Source organism: Populus trichocarpa, chromosome 4 (assembly GCF_000002775.5).
Source record: "Populus trichocarpa isolate Nisqually-1 chromosome 4, P.trichocarpa_v4.1, whole genome shotgun sequence".
Lineage (NCBI taxonomy): Eukaryota > Viridiplantae > Streptophyta > Magnoliopsida > Malpighiales > Salicaceae > Populus > Populus trichocarpa.
In genome coordinates, this window is record NC_037288.2 from 4484495 (window position 1) to 4497190 (window position 12696).

Here is a 12696-nt window from a genome sequence, read left to right on the forward strand (position 1 = left end):
CTGACACTTGTATTGTGGTTCTCGGTAATTTGGCGGCAATCGGGTTTTATAAGCTGGCATGAGTTTGTAATTTTTTAGACTTTCTTTTTCTTTTTCGATCTCATTACTCGAAGTTGGTTTTTTAAAAAAATAGGTTTCGTGATTTTTTTTTATAGAGTTATCTCGATTTTATGATCTGATTCATGGATTTAATAGGTTGATCTAGAAGGTTCACGTCTTGTTTTTGCTTTCTAATATCTTTTTTTTTATTCATTTGTGTTATTGATTTTTTTTATTTCAACTTTCAATATTTTTTAATATTAAGTATATTAAGAATTGATCTTTGTGATTTTTTTTATATTTGATGCTTTGATAAAAAGATCACGACACAAGTTTCATAAGGTAAAAGGAATGATATCATTTTGTTTTTTACTTATTTTTGTCCCATATCCTCCTGTGCTAGCTAGCTTTATCTTTCTTTCTTTTTTATTTTAATATATGACATTTCATTGATTCTACAATTAATCTCTTTTTTATATTGATGAATTTAGTTAGATAAAATATTTAGTTCTTTGTATTCGTTAATGTTATAGAAAAAATAGAGAAAACAAAAATCTCTATAACCGTGTAGTCATAAGAAAAAATATGTAACGGGAGAAACAATAATTACTTAATTAGTCCAAGAATAATAAGAAGATTTCTTGATAATCCGGGTGAAATTAATAACTAGGGGTGATCATTTTTTATTCGGTTCGGTTTTTATCAAAAAAAGTAACCGAATCGAAATTTAAAAAAAAAAAAACCGAAACCGAACCGAAACCGGGTCAAACCGACCGGTTTCGGTTTGGTTCGGTTTTTTTAGAGCAAAAACCGGTTCAAACCGGTTTGGCTCGGTTTTTTTCCGGGTTTTTTTTGTTTCGGTTCGGTTCGGTTTTTTGCTTACAAAACCGAAACCGAACCGGCCGGTTTTTTCAAAATTTTAATCGGTTTTTTTTTTCGGTTTTTTCGGTTATTTTTTTTTCCGGTTTTCTCGGTTTAATCGGGTTTTTAGTTTTTTTCTCACCCCTATTAATAACAATAATAATTAGTTTGCTCCTGTAACCTCTCTCACTTTGTTTTGTATCTTAATAGTGTTTACATGGCTAAATTAATTTTAGTGCATTAATAGGGAGAGGAGTATAACCTGTAATATCAATGTTTCACAGCCAAATATTAATTTTTAATGTGATATCAATGTTTCACAAATATCATCAATAAAATATTATTTTCAAATATAATACAAGAATTGTGTTGAAATGATATAATCCAATTAAATATTATGCATTTATTTTATTATTTTATTTTATTTTAGTTTTTATAACATCCAAATACCAGCACGACACGATAGACTTTTGACTAATCTAATAGCAATATAATAGTAATATAATAGTAAATATAATTCTATGCAGTTGACATTTGGAAAACTTGTAAAACTGATATTTGGATAGTTGATATGTATTTTAATATTTTATTCATTTTTTTTAATTCTTATCTCTTAAGAAGAATTTGGGATTTGAAATTTGAAATTCAGTCTCAATTCACTGTCATATTAAAACTCTTTCCTCTTATCCAATTGGGGATTTATTAAAAAACAAATGAGGACATACAACAATACTATAATTATTATTCATTTTTTGTTTTTGTTTTTTTTACAACAGTACTGTAGCCACAATAACTGTCTCTTTTCTTCCTTACTTCCACTTGTTTCTGCAAAATTGTAGCTAACTTGATAGTTCTGTAAGAAAATTTTTTTTAAAAAAAAATGATTATTTATTTTTCCTCTTCCTTTTTGAATGAGAACTTTCCTCACTTTTCTTTTCATTAGGCTTTACCGCCACTTGCATTGGGCCAACTTCACTCGAGGCAAGCTTGGCCTCATGGAAGTTTAAACAAGCGGGTGAATCTAAAGCTTTTTTCACGTAGGTCTTTGAAGTTTCTTAAACCTTGACTTCTGATTTTCTGTACTAAATTGTTTAAAAATACATCATAATCTGTTTTTTCGAAGAACTTCCTCCCTTTTGATTTGAAGACATTCGTGCTTGCTGGCCACTCAAACTATAGTGTATCTCCTCTCTTTCTTACCCTACCCTCCTCAATGGATGTATGCATGGCTAGTTCTGAGGTACAAATTAATGGCATTCGACCCCTCTCCCGGCCCCTGTATATTTGCTTTGGGAACGAAGAAACTCTCGCGTATCATTAGTAAGGCAGTGGAATTTGGAGCCTTGAAGTCAATTCTTATGGGAACAGATAGACAGAAGTTATTTCATAACTATATATTTAACAGTAAAAGTTTTATAAAAAAAATAATTAAATTAAAATCTAACATATTCATAACTATATATAAAAGTTTGAATTTTTCTTATTGCACCGCTTCTTTCTTAACTATAAATTTATATAAATATATTAAAGGGATTGCATTTTCCAGGTCCTCTTTCATTTTGACACGCCATCATTTCCCCTTTACTCTTATGCCATGACAGCAAAATTCTTTATTAGTTTTTCTCTTCAAAAGAAAAGATGTCCGCCAAGAATGGAAACCACGCTTGCTATAACGTTTCGAGTTGCTCTTCCTGTGGGGTGTTTGAAATAGGGTTTTGAAATACCCCCTTCGCTCTAAGTAATGCCTAATAATTAATGAGTTTAGAATAAAAATAAAATTATCAAAAAATATTTTACAAATAACATTATAAATTTATTATAATTATAAGATTGTATTATTCAGTATTATTTTAAATGTTTATAATTAATACTCTATTAAGATTCAGCATTAATTGAAACTAATATATATTATATTTTTTTTTATTTTATGAATGTTTTTTCTTGTTTTGAAAATGATTTATTTTTATTTTTTTTCTTTGTTTATTTTATTTGATTAATTTTTAATTTTTGGATTCTCTTTCGTTGGTCGAGTTTTTTTTTTTTTTTAACACCCCCTAATTATGCTAGCCCTAGAGACCCCATGCTTGAACCGACCGAAATCTACATGGGCTGCGCGGGCTCATTGATTGTTGATACTGATTTCCATTTTCATAGTTTCTCGAAAGCTATATTTTTTCTACTAATAAAAGAAACGAGGGCTATCATTACTCAAACTTCAAGTCATTCTCGGTTGGACTCTGCGATTTATAGTACCTTGATTGTATCATTGAGCGAAGAAACAGCTTCCCCTATAAAGTAAGCTTTGGCTCTTTTTTTTCCTATAAATAGCTAAGAACAATTCAATAAGAGCTAAGGAATAAAGCACATAGAATTAAAGTACTTACACGAAAGAAAAGAGCTTAACATTAAAATCACTGACAAATTAAGTATGCTGGTTTCCAAATATAATTCACCCAAGTTGAAAGCATTGGGAAAGTATCAAACTAATTGGCAATATTTGCTTTCTTAAAACGAAACGCAACTTCGACGATTTATTTAAGCATGTGTTCTTTTTATAGGTAACTTGGAGGCAAAGGCTTGTTTAATTTGATGTGTTAGCGGCACACAAGCAATACAAGTCTGTAGGCAAACATTTATCTTCTTGACTGGTGATTTTAGAGTCCAATTTCAAAGTAAATGAAGTAAAGACGTAGCAATAAGAAGTAAGAGTATTTGTTACAACAACTATAATCACAGTCATGCACGATTATGATATATTTTCAAGGGTATGCTATTCTGAGCATTTTTGGTATAAGCTAGCGAAAGCATTTTATTGCTTGAAATGGGGAAAAAAAGAAATTAAATTGTTTTTTGGTGTTTAATTAACCAAAAATTTCGGTAAATATGATTTTCATAGGAAATTGGCTCTTAATTAATGTTAGATTTTGTTGAGAAGCCAAAGAGTAGCGTGGAAGGATTAGAAACAAGAGCCCAGAGAGAAGATGGGGTGAAGAGTCAAACTTAGAAGATCTAACTCATCTCAAAATGCATCTTAAGAGATGAGAATTCTCAAGGATGTATGAGTAGCTTGGTATTGCTATGTTCAGGCAATGTAGAATTCTAACCATTAATGTTATTACTTGTTCTAATTGAAGTATGTGACACTCTTTGAGTCTCCAACATTACTTGTTCCAGAAGGGGCAATAACTTTCCAAGTCAAGAAATATTAGAGAATATAATAATCATCGACTTGAAATGCCATACATTTTGCTTTCAATATATGTCATTCGAAGCTGGGATGTTTTGGACAAGAGCTCAAGATTCTAATAATATTAGTGAATGTAATAGTCATTTTATATTAAAATGTTAAAATAACAACAATCGTCAAAATTAAAATTAAAATGAATACTTATTAAAATATTAGTAAAAATGATCATTAATTTTGAGAATTTAACATGTTCTATTGGCTAAAAATGAGATTGTAGATGTTGACAAGCCACCCGTTAGAGTTAGTGCCTGATCACTAAGATGAAGGAGTAATCATCTATTAGATTAAGTCCGTCCACCAAAAAAATAATGTGCCATGATTATATATTAGTAAATTAATGTCAAAATACAAGGCTCATCCCCGAACTTAATTTTGGGTTACCCCTTTAAATGTTTTTCTTCTGTCACACTCCATATTTCAAATGGTTGGAACAATTTTACCGACTCGTTTGGACAATTCAGCAAACCTGAAAACTCTTTGATTGGAATAGATCAAACAATATTTTTCCATATATATATTAATGTTTTCAAAGTAGTGCAGTCAGGTCAAGGCAATAATTCTTGTGGTAAGATTTTCTGAAATTCACGATTCGTCACTTGGTCGATCAAAGTCTTGTAGTATTATTTTATGATCCATTTAAAATAGTTAATCGAGAGAATAAGTTTCATGATTAAGGACACGAGGCAGAAGTTGCTATTATTTATATACTAGAAGGAGTTAAGGTTTTCACATCTGTACTTAATTAAGGAATGCAGAAACTACCTATCCTTTGAAGGTTGTTTTGCAAGAAGAAAATGGTGGGTAGCATAGCAAAAGGATGGAAACATCTAAGTGGAGAAAATAATTGGAAGGACCTCCTGGACCCTCTTGATAACGATCTCCGGCACTACATCATTCATTACGGGGAAATGGCTCAGGCTACATATGACAGTTTCAACACACAGAAGGTATCTAAGTATGCAGGAAGCAGCCTGTATGCGAAGGATGAATTTTTTAACAGGGTTCATTTAGAGAAAGGCAATCCATTCAAGTACCGTGTGACCAAATTCTTGTATGCAACCTCACAGATGCATATCTCTGAAGCATTCATCATAAAGTCATTATCCAGGGAAGCATGGAGCAAAGAATCCAACTGGATAGGATTCGTTGCGGTGTCTACCGATGAAGGGAAGGTCGCTTTAGGGCGGAGAGATATTGTCATTGCTTGGAGAGGAACGATACAGATCTTAGAGTGGGTTAACGATTTTGAATTTAATTTAGTCTCTGCTTCTAAAATACTTGGCGAGTCCGGTAACCCTAAGGTGCACCAGGGTTGGTACTCAATCTACACTTCTGATGATTCGCGCTCACCATACAACAAGAATAGTGCTAGAGACCAGGTAATATAGTATTCAAAGTATTTTGTGCTCTCAATCTAAGAATTTTCTGTAGTAAGGCATGCATGAAGGAAATTGATGATCTAAAAAACATCTTGTGACAATGTCCTGAATTTATTAATAAAATACAGTAATTCTCTAACAAGAAATTTAATTAATGCGCGTACCCGTAAGTAAAGAAAATTCATGTATCTAATTTTTATTGGTCGGAAATTATGGTGATGTGCCTATTTTACAGTGCTTCTCTTTACCAGAGATTTTATGTATGTAACTCCCAGGTAAAGAACATTCTAGTTTTATGTATTTATGAAATAAATTTCTGCAAAGAAAAGATTTTGATTATTTACTGGTAATATATATATATATAAACTCTCCATATGAATATATGTGTTGAACAAATTATATATAGCAATATTATTAATGTTTGGTAATTCTGATTGTTTTTATTTGTTAGGTTCTTAATGAGGTAGGGAGACTTGTGGATCAATTCAAAAATGAAGAAATCAGCATAACCATAACCGGCCACAGCTTAGGAGCTGCACTTGCTACATTGAATGCAGTGGATATAGTTGCTAATGGATTTAACAAGTCCCATGAAAACAAAGGTTGTCCTGTTACAGCCATGCTCTTTGCCAGTCCTCGTGTTGGGGACTCAAACTTTAAGAAGGTTTTCTCCAGATACATGGATCTTAAAGCATTACGCGTCCATAACGTTCTAGATGTTGTTCCTAAGTATCCATTTATAGGCTATGCGGATGTGGGAGAAGAATTGATAATTGACACCACCAAATCTAAGTACCTGAAGAGCCCTGGAAATGTATCAAGTTGGCATAACTTGGAGGCTTACCTGCATGGAGTGGCTGGAACACAAGGGTCCAAAGGAGGGTTTGAATTAGTGGTCAATCGCGATATTGCTCTTATTAACAAAACTACTGATGGTTTAAAGGATGAATATCTTGTACCAGCATCATGGCGGATTCAAGAAAACAAGGGTATGGTGCAGCAAGCAGATGGTTCTTGGAAGTTGGTGGATCATGAAGAAGATGTTGATACCTGAAGAATCAAGGTGGTGGTTCCAAAACATTAATTAATGAAGTAGATTATAGGTTAAAATCTGTAGAAGTTATACATAAAATATCTTATTGTGTTTCTAAGATTCATGCTGTTAATTATGTAAAATTGATTAGAAGAGCATGCTATACATACTAGGGAAGCGGCTGATCAATTGTGATGTGGTAGCATATTGGTCTCTGTGTTTGTTTTCTGGAGAACCATTTCTTTCCTTGATTATTGTGTTTCGTGAATGTGTTTGATAAGGTTGTGATATTAGGAGTCATGCACGTGTTGTGAAAGCTCTCCTCTGATATTAACAATTGAAGTTTTCATGGTCGCTGTGTTGGGTTTGTATTGTTTCGCTGATTATGAGTCTTCTTGCTGCTTCCTAGTATGTCCCTTTTCTTCCTCCACTTAGGCTTTAAATGTTATGTTTTTCATTGATTGACACGTTTTGCTTTGCTTTCCTAGTATGTCCCTTTGTGATTATGATCTGCTCTCATAGCATCATATAGCTAGCACTTTTGGCTTGCTACAAGTAGTAATATCTAGCCATTTTAGTTATTGCTTGATGCTATATGAGTTAGTTTGTGTATCCAAATGTTGTGTTTAATATGCTTGTGCTTAGTTGTTTGTACCTCTTTTTAAAAATTATATTGGTATTTGAAAGGTCAAAATCTGTCACCAAAAAAATAGTTTGCCATTTCTATATATGATCCTAAGGTAACTAGGTTTTCTTTGCTAGAGGAATTTCTGACATGGGAGGTCTTTATTTTCCATTTCATGTGAAAAGCCTTTAAATTTAGCCAAAATACAAAGAATAGACTAAGCTTCTTTTTTTTCCCCTTTTCATATGCTCATATAATGGTGGAGGACAAATTATATTTTCTAAACCTCATATGACAGCTGCATCGCTCTTTGTAAAAATTCAACTTCAATTTTATACCTATTAATTAATGAGCATTATTGTACTGCAAAATTGCTCTTTTGGGTGGTTTGAAATCAATGATTTTTATGTTTGGTGAGTGAGTTTGATTTTTTTATAATCTATAACGTTTTTGAATATTGCACTCATACATGTGTTGTTAACCTTAGCTAATTGCATTGCTAACTTTGAAATTTCAGCTTCATTTCTAGAATAGCTTAACCTTATAATGTATTCTAAATAGATTTTAGAGTGGTTTTGATTCAATCACTCTAGCTATTTTTTTATATATAGTAATCGAGACTCTAGCTTATTTTATTTATGATTACTACTTTCAGGTTATTTTTGGTTGCTTTGCTTTGGCATTCAATAAATAATGTTTCTTTTATTTATGATTACTACTTTATTTTAACCTTATAATGTATTCTAAAATAGCTTATTTTACTTATGATTTCTACTTTCAGGTTATTTTCGGTTGCTTTGCTTTGGCATTCAACAAATCGCTTCTTGGATTTGCATTCGACCACTTTCTTGATTAATTTTTATGGGTTGCTGAACAAAGCCTTGAGGTCATTATGTTTTATTGGGATGGTTTTTTTCATTATTTTGTTTGCAAAAGATATTTTGTTCATATTGCCTTGATGTTGGTTTTTACTATTTTTTTCTAATTTGGTTTGGCTTGTTGGCTATCAAAGTGTTTCATCCTTTACACTTGTGATATGGGTTCGTTTTGAAACTATGATGCTCTATCTTTGTTGTTAAGGCTTTATAAGTGCTTTGGTTATTGTATCATGTACGATTATGCTTGTTATTCCTGAATTTACTTTGCTTAGGCTATTAAGTGAGGCCTCATACTCAATCTATGTGCTATAAAATAGATTTTAATTAGAAGAGAAAATGAGAGTGGTAAGGTTTGAACTCGTGATTATTTGGTCATCAAAACTCTAATATCATATCAAAGAAACATTTCACTCAAAAACTTAAGCACAGGGTAATGTTGGCATATGCAAGTCTCAAGTCCATAGGGCTTTCACTTGAGGGGTTTTGTTAGAGAGTAATATAAAACTATTCTTGGGACCTCACCTAATAGCTTAAGCTATTGGGTTAAGATGATTTTTTGGCATGGTATCAAAGCCTTGTTGACTAAATGGTCATGAGTTCGAATCTCACCGCCTTCATTCTATTTGATAAAAATCAAGCATAAGATAGTATGAGTATGTGCATATTTCTAACGCAAAGAGCTTTTAATTTAGAGGATATGTAAAAGAATAATATAAATCATATATTAGGGTCCCACCTCTTAAGCTATTAGGGAAGGATCAAATATATGATTTATATTTTTCTCGTACATATTGGTTGGCGAATCAGGATTTATTTTCTACTCTTAGAGTGCATTGTTATTAACAACATTACCAAAACCAAACCTTGAGAAAGAAAAACTTGAGCTTAAAACCAAACTCAAATAAAGGAAGTTGGGCTTAAAATCGAGTCCAACAACATAAAAGAAAGGTTCTGTCAAAACTGAGCAAAACAAAAAGGAAAACCTTGGGCTCAAAACCAAGCATAACAAAAAAAAAAAAAAAACAAGCACCCAGAAGAGGAAAATCTTCAGCTCAAAACCAAGCCCAATAATAAGGAATAAGACTCTGCCAAAACCGAGCATCTTAGGGAGGAGACTTGGGCTAAAACTTGAGCCCAACAATTAAGAAAAAAGCTGTCAAAATTGAGGAGGAAAACCTTGGGCTCAAAACTGAGCCTAGAACAAAGATAGTAGATGTTGCTAACTATTTTAAGGCCCCGCATGAATATAAAAAAAATCAAACTCACTCACCAAACTATTCGTAACTTGTGATTTCTTGTTCTTTTTTTTTTCCTACTTTTGATAGTAACTCAAATCAATGACACTTGTTTTTTTGTACTCTTTTTTTTTTTAACTTTTACCGCAACTAGGTTTAGATGACAACAACAATGAAATAACACAAAAAATAAAAAATAAAATGATATAACATGATTTTAGAGTATTTTTCTAATACCAATTAATGTGAATTTCGCAGATATAAAGGTCCAGAAACTCACAACCACAATAATTTTTAAAAAAAAACTAAATTCAGGCTTGTGATTGAGTTTGACATAACAATGACCTGTACTTAAATATCAAGACTATAAATGACCAACCATTGCTCAATGTTGCAATTGAGACGCAGATGAGAAGTATAAGGGAGATGTCATGAAGCCTGGTTAATGTTTTGATGAGTTAGAGTAGTTTCATGAGGAACCAAAGTTTGAGAAACCTTTCAAAAACACATAAAAAGTGTGACAATTAACCTGATATATAGTGGATTGCATCACTTCCCAAAGTCAAATCTACTCTCTCATTAGAGTAGTTCCACAAGGAATCAAAATTTGAGAAACCTTTCAAAAACACACAAAATATGCAACAATTAACCTGATATAAAATGGATTGCATCACTTTCTAAAGTCAAATCTACTCTCTCATGCAATTTTAAGGTGAAAGAATACCTCAGTAGAACTCATCTCATTGAATAGAATTCATTAATACCAAGATCGATAATTTTGATAGTCAGAATTAATGTTAATTGGGATTCTTTCTTTACCATCGAAATCTAATAACTCTCTCTCCTCTCAAACCAGGGATTGAAAATATAAAAAATAAAGTGTTGGATCAAAATTTAATTTTAAAAAACTATAGGGACTAAAAATATATCAGTTAAAAAGTAAGAGGAAGAAGTTAGCTTTTCACGCTAATTTTTTTAAAAAGCCAACTAGCTTTTTGCCTGTTTTACTTTTATCCCTTTACTTTTAATCCTTCTCTTTATTAATAATTTGAAAGCAAATGACAATAAATTTAACCACAAAAAGAGATGATGAATGAGAAAATAAAGTGTTATCACTAAAATAAATTAAAAAATATATCACTTGACATCGCTTTGTGAAAGATTGTATATTATATGCATGCATAGAAAAATTTGGTGATGATTTTTTTTTTTTAGTTTAAAATGAGTGTCCAGATTTTTTTTTTTTTTTAATGTGTGTGAATCCTCCTGACATTATTGTTCCCGTTTGCTTTGGAATTGACGCCTTTGATTTATGAAAATTGAGAAGAGGACAATAGGAAGAAAACAAAAAGAAGTCATAGCAGTTGTTTGACTTGTGTTGACGAAAACCAAAACCATTATCTCGCGAGAAAACGGATGGATAAGAAGAAAACAAGTTTACTCCATCAGACCGTTGAAAGTAACTATCTAGTTTCTCAATTTCCCACTATTTCCAGATCCATTCCATTGCGCACTTAAACGATCGCCCATAACAATCGCCCAAATTTAGTTCACCACACAAAGCCCACGTTCACTTTGCGGTGGAAAACTGTTTTAAAAATAAAAAAATCATTTTAATATATTTTAAAATAAAAAATAATTTAAAAAATAATTATTATTACAGCACCAAACAGGTTTTTTAATCAACTATTCTTACAATCATGAAACACGAACAATTAGGTCTTATAATATGGAAAATCATCATTAGATTTTGAAAATAAAATATATGTTATACTTTATTTCTAACTAATTATGTTAATCTTTGGGCTACCCCCCTTTCGTTTTAAAAAAAACTAAAAAATTAATTATGATAATTTTGACTTAGAGAAAACGCGGGTCAACCCGTGCTTTTAAAAAATTCAAATTTTTTTTTGTTAATTTTTTTTTTATGTTTTGGATTGTTTTGATGCGCTGATCTTAAAAATAATTTTTAAAAATAAAAAAAATATGATTTTGATGTATTTCGATATAAAAATCAACCATAATCATATTCTTAAAGAGATCCTTAGTGTTTATTTGACTTTGCTGTTGGATTTTGTAGTGTGTTGTGAAAAAAGAGGATTAAAGAAAAGCATACGAAAAAAAAATATTAGGTTAGACAAGTGTTTGATTAAATGTGTTGTTGAGCTTTTTCTATTGATAAAAATATGTTGTTTTATTAAAAATAAGTAAAATAGCTTGTGATGATATATATTATTTATAAATATAAAATAAAGAGTAAAAATTTTATTAATTGATACAACACTTAATACAGGGTAAACAATAATTTTTTTATTTTGTATGTGGTATTAAAAATCCAGATTATAAAAGATAAATATTTTAATTGTTCAGATAATTTTGCAGGTTTGGTTTTCTAAATTTGGTCTCATACTCAAAATAAAGAGTTATGAACCTTCCTCCAATAATTATTAATCTTATGACATGATTCAGAAAACTCATGATTTAAAACTTCATTCATGTTATATTTTAAATTAAATTGAAAAGATATTTACTTGATAAAACATGTTTAACTTAATTAAGTTTTTAATAATTCAATTAATTAAGTTAAAATTAATATAAAACTCAACCAAATTAATATAGAAAAAATTTAAAAAACAAAAAAAAAGTGACCCAGACTTTTTATTAAAAAAAATTGTTTTTAAAATTGAGATTAAGAAGTATGTTTTCTTCAATGAAGAGACGCGTGCATATAATTTTTTTATAAAAGCCCGTGCAAGTAACTACAGTAATTGGTAAAATATTTAGGAATTTTTATAAAAAATGACGAAAATAAATTAAAAGTCTTGTCGAATAACACAATTTAATATTTTTTAATAAAATAGCATACTTTATATTTCTAAAATAAATGTTGTTATTCCTAAACATAAACATCATAAGATAATTGTCGGGCTTCAAAATAATAATATTTAAACATGTCACTACTAATTATCTATCTTAACCAGTTGCTCGGTTGGATCCAGTTGCATGAAATGGTCGATCATTCCACATAAATAATATTATTTTAAAAAAGATTCATTCAACTATGTTTTGTGAGTTAAAATATACATCTTTATCCAACTTGTAGACTAAAAAACAAACTTCAATTAAAATATCAAAAACTTATTGTTCATATAGTAGTTCTCCTTTGTTTTTTAGTGTTAATAATGTAGTCAGGCTAGCGATAATGAATGATTCTAAGCAGTCAAGTGTGGTTCTGCCATAACTAAATGAGGATAGCCTAATAGATGTATTTATGGATTAATGTGACAGATTTAGGCTCAAGAGGAGGTCTGGTCGTGCCATATCAAAATAATGGCTAAAAAAACCATAATTTTTAATCCAATCGTTAAATTACGCTCAAAGTTTTACATGAGTTTCAAG

The 12696-nt window shown here is 30.7% G+C and overlaps 1 protein-coding gene across 3 annotated transcripts; it reads left to right on the forward strand.

Moving 5' to 3' along the window:
• Nucleotides 1–4700: 4700 nt before the first annotated feature.
• LOC7476344 (phospholipase A1-IIgamma) lies at nt 4701–8249 on the forward strand. 3 transcript variants are annotated; one of them, XM_002305714.4, is made up of 3 exons: nt 4701–5526; nt 5978–6589; nt 7966–8249. In XM_002305714.4, exons 1-2 carry the CDS (start codon nt 4942–4944, stop codon nt 6578–6580), a joined length of 1188 nt encoding a protein of 395 aa, XP_002305750.3. In that variant the 5' UTR covers nt 4701–4941; the 3' UTR covers nt 6581–6589; nt 7966–8249. The 3 variants fall into 3 exon arrangements, with proteins under 3 accessions (XP_002305750.3, XP_024455033.2, XP_052307971.1); XM_024599265.2 differs by lacking the exon at nt 7966–8249 and adding an exon at nt 7840–7876; XM_052452011.1 differs by lacking the exon at nt 7966–8249 and having other exon boundaries at nt 4702–5526; nt 5978–7026.
• The last annotated feature ends 4447 nt before the right edge of the window (nt 8250–12696 follow it).

Bases quoted from the DNA above. Each gene is read 5' to 3' on its own strand.
- LOC7476344 (XM_002305714.4), top strand. From the start codon at position 4,942: ATGGTGGGTAGCATAGCAAAAGGATGGAAACATCTAAGTGGAGAAAAT. The intron at 5,527-5,977 runs GTAATATAGTAT...TTTATTTGTTAG, and splicing joins AGAATAGTGCTAGAGACCAG to GTTCTTAATGAGGTAGGGAG.